The following is a 16618-nucleotide window of genomic DNA, read 5'->3' as shown; positions in this document are numbered from 1 at the left end:
ACACACACACACATAATGCCTAATCATATATTCCTTTTAGAATATCTTCTTCTATTCATCCTGTTCCAGTGCAATGGTCATTATCTATCAACTCCTAATATTTTCTCCTCCCAACCCCCCATGTCAGGACCTGCTTTCTAACAGCAGTGCTGTGCAGTATTTGTCCTTTTGTGACTGGGTTATTTCACTCAGCATGATGTGCTCCAGGGGCAAAGAGTTGAAAATGACCCAAGGGTTCATCAACAAATGAATGGCTAGAAAAAACTATGGTATATTCCTATAATGGACTACTACACAGCATTGAAAAATGAGCTTGTAAAACATTACATATCTGGTGGGTTTTTTGGTTGATTTCCATGCTGTCATATGCATTATGTTTTATGTTAATTAGAATTGAACAAATCCTTTCATCACCATATCTCATCAGATCCTCACCATGCCTTGCATATTCTTTCACCTCACTCATTCGTCCACTGATCTCTCCTACCTTAGGTCCACTGTTTGCCGCCACCCTGCATCTCCCCTTTCCCTTTTCTATTTCAGCACCTATGCATAGTTGTCCTGTTAAACTTTGCTGTTGCTGCTGGGTGAGGTGATAGGTCATCGTTGTTTTGATTTGTATCTCTTCTATTTGCCCTCCAGGTATTTTAATGAAGGAACTGTCCTGGCACACTATGCAGATGTCCTGGGTCTTTTGCTTAGATTACGACAGATTTGTTGCCATACTCATCTGCTTACAAATACAGTCTCTTCAGGTGGTCCCACAGGTAACTAAATGTGATTTGCTTATACTGTGATATTTGTTAGATATTATTAGAGTTTTTACATTTGTTTGTGGAGGATTGTGTGTGTTTATGTGAAATGGAAATTATTTTTTATTCAGATAGGAATATACACAAAAAGTTACCAGATGAAATGGAATGACAAGGTAGTCTTCCCAAGATTTCCAGTGAAAGATGAAATAGACAAAATATTTAAGTTGGACCTGCCTTTTGTTTAGGGCTAATGTAGATCATGTTACAGTATCGTTTCTGTTTGAGACATCATGTGGGTTGGCTACTACTTTTTCTCATGAACTTTTCTTTTACAATTTCATATGTAAACATGCTTTTTGCTGTGATAAAGACAAGATTTTTCGGAGTGAAATGTTTTCCTGCACAAGGTAGATTAATTTGTCTAGTCACGTTAAAGTATTTGCTCTGAAATGAATTCTGTTTTTGTCTCTAGGAAATGACACACCTGAAGAACTAAGAAAGACATTAATAAAGAAGATGAAGTTAATTCTGAGCTCTGGTTCAGACGAAGAATGTGCAATATGTTTAGATTCTTTAACTATTCCTGTGATAACACATTGTGCTCATGTATTTTGTAAGCCCTGTATCTGCCAGGTCATTCAGAGTGAGCAGGTTAGTTCTAAATATAACGGACCAATCTAAATAGAATGAAAATAGAAAGTTAAGAGACTGTAAGGATACACTTGACTTTAATAAAAAAATTCTTCAGCGTTAACATTCTATTGCTCTAGGTAATAGATTTCTTAAAGTTAAGCTCTTTATTTTAAAAATACAGACTTTTTTCCTACAGTACCTTTCTTAGTCCTGTGGTGGCATGGTCTGTAAGGACTTGCACTGCTATCCATAAGGCCACACTTCTGACAGATCAAATCCACCAGCTGCACCACAGGAGAAAGACGAGCAGTCTCCTGTGCAGTTGATAGACTCTGAAAAGCCATGGGAGCATCATATAGGAGTTGGTACTGACTTGACAACACTGTGTTTTGATATAGGTTCCACTAGCCATTTAGATTGTTATTGTGTAATAAATTTATGCATTATGTGAAACACAAAGGAATTTTAAGTGTTCTGACAGCTTAATGTAAAGAACCTGAAAGGCAATGTGAAATTCACTTTAATAATACTTTTTCCTTAATCTAGTCTTTTTTTTTGTAGATTTGACTATGACTCTTGCTGACCCTCTGACTCATATCAGCTACTTTATTGATTACTATTTAATATATAATCAATGTAGAAATTACTGATGTCATAGATTGTGGGTTTTGTTTTTTTGTTTTTTTAAATCTGATGTATGATTTGCCACATATGGCACTTAGCTGTTACATAGGATAGTACAGGTCTAGTTTCTTTGTTAGAATTTTTGTGAAGGGCACTTAATTCTATAAATATCCTTTTAAGCAACAGGTGAATTTTGAAAAAATCTTTTTCATAAATAGCACATTTAAAAAAAAATACCAACCTGTATCATTGAATATATTTTGGTAAATTATGAAATGAAAACATACATGTAACTACTACTCATTCTCTCAACTTCTCTCCCAGTTTTCTGTTTCCTTCACCCCAAAAGTAACCTCACTATGTATTGACTTCTAACAATTTTAGTTTCAGAATCTGTTATAATGGTATTTTCTTTGTTATTAAGATACTGTTTTCACTATTTGTGTACACAGCAAAACATACACTTAAGATAATAATATTATTAGCAAATTTTGGTAGAAATGGATGGAACAGATATTGCTTAGAGTGAACTGGATGGAATTTGACATACTTTGATGAGCTTAATAGTACACTTAGAAGCAGAAGATTAGTTCTGAATAGTGTTACATTGAAATGGGTGTGGTTCATGAAACTTATTAATGAGTTCTTGCCTTCAGATGTTGTATTTACTATTTCACAGGGTTTTTTTTCTGCTTTTCAGTAGCACTTACTTTTGCTCCTACCTTTACCATCCCTGTGTACGTCTTTCATTAGATTATTAAAACATCTTAATTTTCAACAAACATTTCTCTCAGATGTATTAGTCTAATAAAATGCTATTAGGTATATATACTTTCCTATACTTCAGAAAAATTTTAGAGGCAAATTTACATTTGTATTCCTTAGGTAAATGTCACCCACACTTTTTTTTTTAATTGTGCAGCCTAATGCTAAATGCCCTTTATGCAGAAATAATATAGACGGAAACAGTTTATTAGAATGTCCTCCAGAAGAATTAGCATCCAGTGTTGAGAAAAAACCAAATATGGAATGGATGTCTAGCTCAAAGGTAAAATAATTGTTTGAATATTGGATTACTTGGGCTATACTTAAGGAAATGCATACTTGTATAAAAATATTGTTTTTCATTTTAATCCTGCCATTTAATTATTACACTGTGTTGGTGAATATCAGCTTTTTACTTCTTGTGGTAGATACAGGAAAGAGAGTTTAGATTATTCTTTGAATCTGAATGCTGTATTAGTTATCTACAAAATATTCATTTAGCAAATCTGTTGATTTTTTTTTTCCCTCCATAATAAATGAACATTTACAAAACCTTTTGAATGTATTTTGCTAATTAAAAATGGTATAATGAGGTCTCTTTATTTTTTCAGATAAATGCTTTAATGAATGCATTGACTGATTTAAGAACGAAGAATCCCAACATTAAAAGCTTAGTTGTTTCACAATTTACAACATTTCTCTCTTTAATAGAAACACCACTTAAGTAAGTTCAAGAGTATTTCTCATTTTGAGTGAAAGAATATTGTGGTTTTATTTTGATAGCAAAAGCATGTAATATTTTGCTAGTTTTTATGAATTTTGCCTATTCAGAATAATACTCAGAATCACAATAAGCAATAGTTTTTAGTAACTTATAATCTTAAAGATTTTAATTCTGAATTTTCTAGTATGCTAGTAGGTGCTTTGTAAATGTTTGTTACATAACAGAGAAAAAATTGAATAAAGACATGTATAATATTGAATAATGTTTTATAAGTGCTTCTTGTCTTTTCTCCTCCAAATAGAGCCTCTGGATTTGTGTTTACTCGGTTGGATGGTTCCATGCCCCAAAAGAAAAGAGTTGAATCAATACAGTGTTTCCAGAATACTGAAGCAGGATCTCCAACCATAATGCTTCTGTCTTTAAAAGCAGGTGGAGTTGGTTTGAATCTTTCTGCAGCTTCTCGAGTGTTTTTAATGGATCCGGTAAGTACTTTTGTAGGTACTGGATGTGTTACTGCCTACTCCCAGTTGTGAAAACTCTCTGTCTTGTGGTGATCGTGTATGTTTCAGAGTAGAGCTGTGGTCCGGAGACTTTCTGAATGCTTGTTTTTTGGGAGAAGTAGATCGATCTGTAGGTCTCTTTTCATAGTCAGATCTAGGTGACCTCACACTGTCAGCAGTCTTTCACATAGCAGTAGAGGTGGAAATACATTAATTGTTTCTACATCCTTTAGAAAGAAAGTGAAAAATTACTATCTTTCATGATGCAGTAATGCAAATTCTTAGGTGAACTGTAAGAAAAAAATATATAGCAGTAGTAAATAAATTGAAGGCGTTCTCTTAAACTTGCATATTAAATGAAATTCTTACAATATTCTCTTTAGAAATTGGTTTTATACGTGAAGAAACTGAGCACTGAGAAGTTAAATAACTTGTCCAGTCCCACATAGCTTTGTTTGTTAGGTGCCTGCGAGTTTTCTGGAACTCACGGTGACCCAGTCCTGTACCATGCTCATGGTCTCTGACATTTGTTTCTGACAGCCGTAAGGCCCGTTGTTGGCAGCCACTGTGTCAGTCCATCTTGTTGAGGGTCCTTTCTCTCTCAATTTCTCTACCTTTCCCAGTGTGTCCGCTTCTTCCAGTGACTAGTACCTCCCAGCAGTGTGCCCAAAGAAAGATTCACCAGCCTTACCTTGCACTGCCTTTTAGAAGGAATTATTCTTTCTGTGTTCTTTGTGGTCTTTTCAATAAAGGCCTTTTCAGGAAAAAAGTCCATGCAATACTCTTTACCAACACCATGATTCAAAGGCATTGATTTTTTTTCCAGCTTTCCTTATTTACATGCATATGAAAAATGTAAAATTGGAAATACCATGACTTAAGCCAAGTGCTCCTTAGTCATTAAATTTTGAAAAACAGAAGAATGAGCCTTCTGATTTTAGAGAATGTAGGGGTGTTTAGACTGTTCACTTATACTAGTTATCATTGCATTTTCCTGCATGGAAATTTTGGTTTGCACAATATAGTGTAGTGTAATAAAGAGGATTTTCAAATGTTCCTCAGCACTTTGAAGAGCTTCTTTTTTTGTTTGTTTGTTTGTTTACAAAGTTCTTATGCATTGTGTTTAAGAGGTTCTTGACAGATTTTTTCCATTGCAACATGTCTTTATTGATGGAGGTTGATTGTGGATCAAAGTAAAAGGAAATCTTTGACTTGAGTCTTTTCTTTTCTCCATCTACCATGATGTTGCCTACCTAATGGCCCAGTTGTGAGGCTTTTTGTTTTCTTGATGTTGAGATGTAATCCATATTGAAGGCTGTAGTCTTTGATTTTCTGCAGTAAATACGTCAAGTCTTCCTCACTTTCTGCAAACAAGGTGATGTTATCTGTGTAACACAGGTTGTTAAAGAGTCTTCCTCTAATCCTGATGCCAATTTTCATCATACAATGTAGCTTCTTTAATTATTTGCTCATTAAACAGATGAATCTGATTCCTATGTAATCCATCTGATGAATTCCATGTGTATAGTTAATCTTTTTTATTTGTAATAGAAGGCCCTATTTTCTAATTACCTGTCCTCATCCTTTGTTTCCAACTTCAGTTGTTATTAATAACATTAGTTATTATACCTTTCATTACTTCATGACTGGAATAGTTTAGCTTTAATGGTTGGTGTTGTGTATATTTGAATAATAGTTGTCTTTACAATTCTTCCTTGTATGCATATGGATAGTATCCTATTAACGGTTTATATACTTTGAGGATATTGAAATGCTCTTTTGGATGATGACTGTGACAGCACTGTTTTTCAATTCGTTGTCCCTGGCAGAGCAGTTCATATGATTGTCTAATTCATCATGACCAATTCCAGCCCATCACTGCTCCCTCGTGCTGTCATGTCAATCTTTACGTGATTTGCATTGAGGACTGTACCTGAGCTCAAAGCAGCTTGGTACAGCCTCTAATTGAAATTTGAGCTGTTCAAGTGAGACTACCTTGTTCACACATGTATATTTCCCAAAACTTTGTATTTTCAAGTGAGAATAATCTTTTCTGTGAAATGTAACACTAGAGCCACATAACATAAATTTCAGATTAATATCATAACTTGGCAATGGTCAGTAGGCTTTCACAAGCAAGGGAGGAGATTGCCTCTCTTGTTCCTGTGAAGCAGCTGGTAGATTTGAACCACTTACCTTTGTGTTGGCAGCGTAGTTCCTTGCCACGAAGTCACCAGAGCTCATATTAGAGCATGTTAATAATACAATTTTTCCCTTTCCTCAGGATTTCAGGAGAGTTGGAAAAGAAAAATAGCTTAAGGAGAAGTTGTAAATGTACATTTACATATGTTGGGGTTTATTCTTTTATCCTCTGAAAGAGAAAATTTAAATGAGCCCATCTACATAGTAGGAGCCCTGGTGACGTGATGGTTAAGTGCTAAGGCAGCGATTCAAACCAGTGACTGCTCTTCAGGGAAAAGCTCTGTTCCCATTAGGATGGCAGCCTGGGAAACGGAAGGATTTCCGCCTTACTTCATGGAGTAGTTATGAGTTGGAAACAACCTACAGCATCCAGACTGTTGATGATATTATTTGGAAACTACTTTCTAGGTTGAGGAGCTCTATATCTTTTTGTTTATTCTACCCCCTTCATTACTTCATTTTATTCTTCATTTTAATAGTGACATGATTTTTTTTAAAACCCTTAATTTTACTCATGTTACTGGTTCAGATTAATTTTGAAGTCAAACTGATAGCAGATACAGGTGCAGAAGATTTTATCAACAAAGTTATTAAATTTTTCTTTACTTTTGCTTACAACTAAAACCTTGTTTTGTAACTTTATTTCATGAATAGGTAAGAGAAGTACCACGAAAGATCAGCCAAAGCAGAGAATATTTTTGTAAATAGGTCCAACAATTTAGTATCTTATATAAATAGGTCATCTAAGAGGATGTGTAAACCTACTTTTTTTCTGTTAAACAGTCATAAATGACTTTAATGGAAAACAAAGCAGAAAGAAATTAATATGATTAATAGTTTGTTCAGTGCTTACTATCTGTTAGGATCTATCTTTTAGGGTCTTTAGTACATTCTATATGTATTGCAGTTCAGTGACAGGTAAAAATGCTTACCTGTCAAATTAGTGACTTAAGTGGGAGAAGCCTGTGTTTTGTTGTGGGTTGTATTTTGTTTGTTGTTGTTGTTTTTTTAAGTACATTTTTAGGGTCATTATCTCAGTGGGGGAAAAGGTGGATGAATAATACTGAAATGAATTGATTAGGCAGAAAATTCACACATCAGGAAAGTACTAAAGTAAATTCGTGGTCTTTCCAGGCATGGAACCCAGCTGCTGAGGACCAGTGCTTTGACAGATGCCATAGACTTGGCCAAAAACAGGAAGTCATCATCACAAAAGTGAGTTCTATAAGAATTTGAAAACAGAATTGTTTTATTTTGCTCTTTTAGCATGACTATATTATTATAAAGGTTTAAAATAGAATTATACAAAACAAAATATACAGTAACCACTATCAAGTAGTTTTAGATGTGTGTTTCAGGATCCCTTACCGAACAATTTATGTACTTTAACATTTATGCACGTGGTTCTTCAAAACAATAATTTAAAGGATACATGCAGACTATAGAGCTCTGATGCCTCAGTGGTAAGAAGCTGCCTTGCAATCCCAAAGGCACAAAGTTCAAATCCACCAGCTGCTTGGCGGGAGAAGGATGAACAGTCAGTCTCCTCCCTTGCAGCTGCCTCTGAAAACCCCCTGGAGAGTCAGCTATGGATTGGTTCTAGCTTGATGGCACACACCATCACCATTGCACAGATCATACTTTATTATTCTGCAGCAGTGGGTTTGGGTTTTTGTTACTTTTGTTGTTGTAGTTTGTTTGCTGTTTGTGTCTTAACAGTATGTGTTGAAGGTGTACATTTTGGTCAAACTCATTCTCTTTAACATCTGCAGAATATATTTCATAATGTAGAGATAATCTACATTGTGTTGAGTTTTGTTATCGGCCAAAATGTGTGTTGAGCTCTTTTTTAAATTTTATTCCCCCTCTATCATTTCTGGTATGGTGAGACCAAGAGACAATGTTTACTAGCCATTTGGTGTGAGTTGATTGTATTCAACCTCTTATTTTAAAAAGGCATTTGGTTTTAATTGTTTTTGGTCAATCATTCTTCTAAGTGGTATATAGCACTGGTCTGTCCATTTGCTGTACAGAGGTAACTTGTGGTTGCTGTGATGCTAAACACTGTGACACTAACGTGTCAAATGCGATAATGGTTACCCATGGTGGACAGTGTTTGGTGGAGCTCTCAGATTAAAACAAGCTTGGAAGCAGGAGTGGCATCCACTTCTGAAATAGCTTGTCTCTGGAAACCCTATGAACTTGGAGAAACGATCAAAGTTATACAAGTGTTCAGGTCTTTCATTCATAGGATCACTATGAGTTGTCTGTGATTCAACAGCACTTAACAACAACCACAACATACTTTGATAAAGTATGTTTGTTGTGTTTTTTTTTCTTTCCCCCTTTTTTTTAATTTTAATGAAAGTTTACAGAGACATAGGGTTTCCATTCATTTATTGTTGTACTTTTTTCCCTGCCCACCCCCTCCCTCCAATTCACTCTTCTCTTTGAAAAGTAAAAGAAAAATTCTTTCATTGTTTTACAGTCTCTCCTTCCAAGCCCACTCCACTATGCAGCCTTCATTCTGGACTCCTGTCATGTCAATAATATCTAATCACATATCCCTTTTAAACAGTTCTCTCCCTCATCTGTTTTCAATGCAGTATACATTATTTATCCCCTCTTTCTCAGTCTTCCCTCAACCCCCATGTCAGTCCTGTTTTACAACAGTGGCCCTATGCAATATTTGTCCTTTTGTGACTGAGATATGATAAAGTATGTTTTGATATACCAAAAGAGAGTGCTCTGATAACCCTTCTATTTGAAAACCATACCTTATTCCTGTTATTTACTGTTAAGTGGAAATTTATTGAAACTCTTGTTACTTATATTGGATTTTGAATTATAAACATTCCTATCTAGGACTAGCATTAGTGTCTCTTCATTTTACATCTTTCATTTCACGTTTTATAATATTTTCTCCCAATTATGGTACTGACTAGTGTTGATTGTAAATCATGTTTTCACGTGTCCCTGTTTTTTATTGCAAGAACTTTTCTGGTTCCACATAAGCATGTTTTTATTTTGTAGCTAGCTAGTAAATACTCTCAATAAGACGTAAAGTTTCTTTGTTATTTTTTAAAATTCCTGGCTTAATGATTTTTTTCCCCATATCATCAGGAATAAATTTTTAAATTTTAATTTTTTTTTCATCTCTTTTGGGAAGGGTATGTGATATATTTTCCTCTTTTTAAACTTAATGTTATGCTTTATATTTGTTCCTGCCTTCTTGGGGGGAAAATCATTTTTCTTATTGCAGTGATAAATTATTTTTTAATAATCCTATTTATAATTTTGTAATTTCTAACTTAAGATTACTTAAAACTTTGTCACGCATTTTAAATTGAAGATCGTGCTTAGAAATACATTTTGCCGTCATTTGTGGCAACGTGTTAAGTAATTTCAGTGTTTTTCTCTGTTGTGAATTGTGTAAGATTGTATAGATTGGTAAGGGAAAGCAATGCTGAGAATTTTATTAATTTCTCATTGAGAAAAAAAAATGCATGTGTACAATTAGTTTCTAAAACATTATTATTACATATTTTTGAAAATTCTATAATAGTTAAACCTTTTACAGTCGACTTAGAAATGTCGTTTTTTAAGTTGACAGTGGTGTTAACATATTTATCCTTCCTGCTTCTCAGTAATAATTTACTTGGATTTCAGTCATGTTTTTGGTTTTGATATTTAATATTTAATGTAGAGACTTAAAGAGTATTAAAAATTTAACTGCCACCACCTGTTTTTGGTTTTTTTTTTTTCCTTTCTTTTTAAAGTTCATTGTAAAGGACTCTGTTGAAGAAAATATGCTGAAAATCCAAAACACGAAGAGAGAACTTGCAGCTGGAGCTTTTGGAACAAAAAAACCAAATGCGAATGAAATGAAACAAGCTAAAATTAATGAAATAAAAACTTTAATTGACTTATAATTGTGGGGTTTTAGTAAAGTCAGTTTGTATAGATAGATGCAGAAGTAAAGGCAATGTTTTAGGAATGGGATCTAGAATGTCTTCTAAAAGGGGCCTATTTGATAGTGGTATTAGTGGTATTATTGACACATAATCTCTTCTACAAATGATTGTATTTTAATATTTCAAATAGCAATAAGTTCAGTTCTATACTGTGGCCTAAAAGAACTTTTTGAGGGGAAAAAAAGTTACCCTGTTAATCAGCTTTTCATAGTGTCTGTGCTGAGTATTTTCATATTTCTTGCCAAGTACTCAGCTTTTTCATATTGAGAATGAGATCAAAGTTTTTATACTTTTGACAGAGTAAAGAATTATTTTCTGGTTGAATATATGTGGGTGTTCACTGAGGCCCCCTATTTTGAAGGCAGCAGATTCCTAGTTTTTGTAAAACTGTGTGTGTTGATTGTATAGAAGATTAATTTTATTAGACTTCTAAAAACCGTGTTTGCATTCCAGAACCAAACCTTAAAATACTAAGAGACCAAAGTCCAGATTAGCAAGTTACTTAAAATTTTATGTTCATTAAAAAATGTAAATAGTACCATTTTCTCCATTTCAGTCAGATAGTGTTACGGTTATCAAAAACACTTTGATATTTAAAATGTAAATAGAAGGGAGCTCTGGTAGCCTAGTGGCAAGAAGCTGTGCTGCAATCCCAAAGGCACATGGTTTGAATCTACCAGATGCTGTGCTGGAGAAGGAGGGGCAAAATCCTCCTGTGCTAGTTGGATTTGATTTGATGGTACAACAAGGAAAAAAAAAGTAAAAACAAAGTGTAAATATACAGTCTATGGATGTAGAAGAAAACATATTCTAACCAGTTTGATTTGGATATTTAAATTATGGCAATGCTAAATAGGTATTTCTACAGATAGATAATTCTTATTTATGTAGGTTTGGGGGAAGGTAACTTTATAAACTTTGATAATTCAGAAGACTTACATATACTTAACTATATGTGGAAGGTGTGTTTCTGTGTGTTGGAAGGTGTACTACTGAGTAACCTGCAGAGTCATTTCAGCACTTAAGACATCTCACTTCTGAATGGAAAAACTTACTAGAAAGAGAATTTGGCTGTCTTTACAGGTATGCATAGAACTATCTTTTTCTTAATTTTGTTAATAAGCAAATTCATAATAGTTGCCACAGAATTCTGTATGTTTCTTCAAGTTATATTTAAATCAGATAGTAAATTTAATGATCAGGTTAGAGAAGTCACTGATGTTAATTTCTTAAGGGAACCTTTTCCCCCCCCGTTTTTAAATGCAAAGAATTAGTACTTCCTATAAGAAGAGGAACTTCATGTGAGATCATAAAATTTAAGAATAGTTTTACTTTCACCATTAGAAGGGACCTGACTGGAAGTAAGAAGGGTTTGGAGGGAATGTTTTGATGGAAGTCACACATCTAAGGTTTGTGTTGGGTCTTCTGCCAGCCAGGTCTTCCCCTTCCTGTGCCCTGTTCATATTCCAGGGGAACAGTTGCTTAGCTGTCCCTTTTCTTTGTGGTGGCATCTGAAGGGAGGAAGGAGATGCTGAAGAAAAACCACCAGGGGACTCCCCTTGTAGGAAAGCACCGTGGCCTGATCATGGGCTGTTAGCAGCAGCTATGATATTCTTTACTTTTTGGGACTAGAAAACTTACACAGTGAATACAGGTTCCAAGCTGCATAACCGATCTGGATTTCACAAAATATGGCGATGTGATGTCTCGCATACCAAGAATTCAGTTAGGATTAAGTAAAAAAAAAAAATTTTTTTAGCAAAACCAACACATCTACTTCATTAAAAAGATAGTCTCAAAAACTTACCATAAAGGTAAAACCTTGGCTGACTTCTGCCCAAATATTTGTAGAATTGTGTTTTGAAACACATTTCATTATTAGTTTGGCAAATAATTTAAAGAAAAATGATTGTCTGGTTTTGTAAAGTTCTGTTAAGTGGTGTTTTTATAGTCACATTCACAAAATGAACCTACTATTGGAATGAAAACTTCCACTATTATTCCATGCTGTTAATTTAGTTTCATTGTTGAGTATACATATCAGAGATACTGTATTTGCACTAGTGATTCAAATGGAATTTTGTGGTTCAAACTGGAGTTTTCACTTTAAAATCAATAAAAAGGTCAGGAGTTTTACTGGTCTATATTTTGTGACTTTTTTAAAAGAAAATCTTACATTAAAGATCAGACTTGTATGAAAATGTCTGTTTTACATTGTTACTTTTTTTATTAATTTTAATGAAAGTTTACAGAGACTTAGGATTTCTAGTCATTCATTATTACACTTTTTTCGCTGTCCAGCCCTCCCTCCCAATTCATTCTTCTCCTTGAAAAGAAAAAAACCCTTTCATTGTTTTGAAATCCTTCCCCCCCCAGTCCACTCCACTATACAGCCTTCATTCTGGACTTCTGTAATGACAAAATACCCATTCATTTGACCCAGCAGTTCCACTTCTAGGAATTTACCCTGAAGAAACCGTAACTGCTACCCAAGCAGATATATGCACACTCATGTTTATTGTGGTTTTGTTCGCAATAGCAAAGAGCTGGAACAACCCAGGTGCCCGTCAACAAACGAATGGATAGGGAAGCTGTGGTATATTAACAAAGTAGAATGCTATGCAGCACTGAAAAACACGGAACTCATGAAATACTATGCTAAGTGGATGACCCTAGAGGACATTATACTGAGTGAAATATCTTAGTCACAAAAGGACAGATATTGCATTGGGCCACAATTGTAAAACAGGACTGACAATGGGGTTGAGGTAAGACAGAGAAGAAGGGGAGGAATGATGTATACTGCATTGCAACAGATGAGGGACAGAACTATTTACAGGGATATATTATTAGGTATTATTGTCATGTCAGTAGTCCAGAATGAAGGCTGCACAGTGCAGTGGACTTGGTGGGAAGGATTGCATAGCAATGAAAGAGTCTTTTACTTATCAAGGAGAAAAGTTAATTGGAGGGGGGAGGGGATGGGCAGGGAGAAAAGTGCAACAAAGAATGACTGGAAATTCTAAGTCTCTAAACTTTCATTAAAATTAATAAAAAGAAAATACCCATTCATATAGCCCTTTTAAACAGTTCTCTCCCTCATCTGTTTCAATGCAATATAGATCATGCCTCCCCTCCTTTTCTGTCTTCCCTCAACCCTGATTACATCATAACTTTTTATGAAAATAACATTAAAATTCTTATGACTGCTATTTCTACCTCTTACAGTATTCATCTCAGTCTGACTATATTCATTCAGAAATCGACTGTGTAAGTATGGGTGGTTGTTTTTGGTTGGTGCTGGTGTTTACCATCAAATCAAATCCAGCCAGCACAGGAGGAGATTGCCCCTCCTCCAGTGGAGCATCTGGTGGATTTAGACTGTACGCCTTCGGGATTGCAGTGCAGCTTCTTGCCATTAGGCCACCAGACCTATGTAAGTTTTAAAAGATTATTTTAAATGTCTTGATCTTCAAAAACACTGAATCAAGTTCTTATTTCCTCCTCTCTAAGGAAGTTCCAGGAAGCTCAGATGGCCTAGTCCGTTGGGAGTTGAGCTGCTGCCGCAGAGGCCACAGCTCTCTGGTAGTTTGAATCCACCAGCCACTCCATGGGAGAAGGTTGGGCAGTCTCTACTGCACGATTTACAGCTTTCTAAACCTGCCGGAGGGTTAACGATGAGTCTACTGCAACGGCAGCTGCTATACTGTGAAGCTGTTGGTTCAATTGTGTGGTACTTCTGAATATAAAAATTATTTAAAGCACCAAACAAACAAACAAACAAACAAAAAAAAAGCCCCAACAAAACCCCTTAAAAATCTCAAAAGCATACCAGTAACTGAATAATTGGGATGCACAATTGCAGTAAGGTGAGCCTTCATGGGAAGTTTTCTTTTAAGCAGACCCAGTATTTTCCTTCATGTTTGTATTTTTGAATTGAGAGGTCTACAAAGCAAACGAATTTTCTCCTCAACCATCCATACACATTTTGTTCTGTAGCGTTTTATTTCAGTACCCACCGTCTCATCACACTTTCCCACTTCCTCCTGGCAATTCTGATTTCCATCAATCCTTGTGAAAGGAGTAGTGTCAACATGGGGAAAGCCGAGTCTGACTTCAGCCAGCTTCATAAAGGAACTGTCCACTGACCCATAAGCAATGCCCATGTGCTTAAGTGTTTGTCTCAATGGCCTGAGGTACGGATCTTGTTCTGCTTACTGCAAATAGATGCCAGTATTACCAGCACCATTTGCCAAAGAGGCAGTCTTTTGCCCATTTAATGGATTTCAGCTCTTTGTCAAAGATCAGCAACTTCTGGGTTCCCTGTGGTCCAGTCATTTGTCTGTCAGCACACCAGTACACAGGTATCATGATTGCCCTAGCTTTGTCCTAGATTCTCAGCTCAGCAAGTGCAAGGCTTCCTGTTCGTCTTTGTTGTGGTTTACTGATTACCTTTTCCATATCTTTGAAGCATGATGATGAGATCTGAATTGGGATGTCGGTAGATCACTTTTTGGAAGTATTGACAGTCACAATGTTAAGTCTCCCTGTCTTATGAGTGGGAGAGTATGGTATATTTCCCCCTTCCCCCCCTTTATGTAGGTCTCGCTAGGTTTCTTGCAGTGGTATTTTGTACTTTTTATACATCTTTATCTCTGGTTAGATTCATTCCTTTATTGAGTCTTTTGAGTGGCTATTGTAAATGTTATCCTCTCCTCATTTCCTTTTCATAATTCCCTTTGTTACTGTAGACGATTTAGACTGATTTTTGTCTCTTGGCTTTTCTACACTTCACTTGGCTGAATTGATCAGTTAGGGCTAGTAACTTTTGCCAAGTCTTTAGGATTTTCTGTAATGGGATCACATCATCTGCATATAGTTTTTCCTTCCTCTTTACCAATTTGGAAGCCTTTTGTTTTTCATGCCTCAGTGCCCTGGCTGGGACTGACAGTACAATATTGAGGAAGAGTGGTGGTGAAGGGCATTGCAGTCTGGTTCCTGAGACCACCTGAGTCTCTACTGAGAGGAATGCTGGCTGCAGCTCTGTTGTGCCGTCATGTTGAAACCGGCCCACAGCCGGTTTCAGATGCAGTGAATTGTGTTGGGTTTGAATTAATTTTGTCTGTCTGCTTTTATTTATGTTGAGGAATTGCCCTTCTGCACTATTTTATTTGGTGTTTTTCTCAGGAAAGGCATTTGGGTTTTGTTAGGTGTCCCTTCTGCATTGATTCATATGATTAGGTGGTAGATGAGGTGTTTTTCTTATTTTGAAAAATATCGTACTGGGATCAACTATGAGGGAGAAAGATGGGCAGTCCAGTCTCCTTTGTGATTTATAGAAACCCACTTGGGGGTTGTCAATGAATATGTTCCAACTTGACGGTAAAAGTGTGTAAAAGTAGTAACTGAGTTAAAAATAGAGAAGAAACGATAGTAAGTATGCAGAAAAATTAACACTGATTAGCACCACAATATGTAATAATATAATAAAATTTCACCCCTCATATCTTTTCTCAGTTAATTTTTTTTGGGGGGGATGGGATCTTGTAATCCCTTCTGGTAAAGATACAGAGTACTAAAACATGTCACTGCCTTGATTGCGTATGACACGCCCACTCGTTGCCAGCAAGTTGAAAGCAACTCATAGCTGACCCTCCAGCTGGTTCTGATGCTAAAGACTCTATATGCTTCTCTCAGGAACCCAGAAGCAGATACTGTCTGGCTAGCAAAATAATACTAACTCCACATATTTGAAAAGGACTAACATTCAGACTTTTAACTCAGCAAACATGTTCTCAGCAAACATATTTGAAGTAGGAACTCTGGCATCAAGAAACCTTAGAAAGAAACAGTTTGAGTACATCAAAAATGTTGAGCTGCTCAGTGTAAGGTAAAAGGCCCTATACTTGGCCCCCGAAGGCGGCACATTACCACACAAACCACAATCCTAAACCTAGAACAGAAAGATTTACCTCTGTGGAATCATGAATTAAACAACTATTGGAAAACAAGAAACATTTTTTCAAGGTTCTATGCAAGTATTGTAAATCTGGGTTTTGTTCAATCCAAAATTAACTATTTGATATCCTTGGACTTTTTACATAGTAAGGCCAGACCACCTATTTGGGAAAGCCTTTGCAAAAGGTTATTTCATAAGGTATGTCAAAGGAGGGTCTGTGAAAGGAAGACCCTCAAGGAAATGGATTGACACAGTGACAGCAGCAGTAGGCTTGAAAGTGTTAGAGATGCAGGTGGCACAGGCTAAGACAGGGTTCAGATCTGTTCATAGGCTTGCTAAGAATCATACTCGAATTGAGGGCATTTAACAATGACTTGTCAGAACTACCTTCATAATAAATCAAACATTTTCATTATTATGTTATTTCAGGTGTTTGTATTTCTAGAGATAGAGACCGTTCTCTGATCTCTGCTTTCTCCTCT

General features: G+C 35.8%; 1 protein-coding gene across 1 annotated transcript in view; it reads left to right on the top strand.

The window, feature by feature from the left end:
• HLTF (helicase-like transcription factor) overlaps positions 1-10135 on the top strand; it is a 63291-nt gene extending 53156 nt beyond the window's left edge. Inside the window, exons 20-26 of the mRNA XM_006895572.1 lie at positions 643-767; positions 1228-1406; positions 2935-3060; positions 3389-3501; positions 3803-3983; positions 7338-7418; positions 9983-10135. Coding sequence (XP_006895634.1) covers positions 643-767; positions 1228-1406; positions 2935-3060; positions 3389-3501; positions 3803-3983; positions 7338-7418; positions 9983-10135 — 958 coding nt within the window. The remainder of the gene's footprint in view (positions 1-642; positions 768-1227; positions 1407-2934; positions 3061-3388; positions 3502-3802; positions 3984-7337; positions 7419-9982) is intronic.
• Positions 10136-16618: the final 6483 nt, after the last annotated feature.

This window comes from Elephantulus edwardii, unplaced genomic scaffold (assembly GCF_000299155.1).
Source record: "Elephantulus edwardii isolate Elephantulus edwardi_28Jun2011 unplaced genomic scaffold, EleEdw1.0 scaffold00169, whole genome shotgun sequence".
NCBI classification, from domain to species: domain Eukaryota; kingdom Metazoa; phylum Chordata; class Mammalia; order Macroscelidea; family Macroscelididae; genus Elephantulus; species Elephantulus edwardii.
This window is presented reverse-complemented; position numbering and strand designations above follow the sequence as displayed.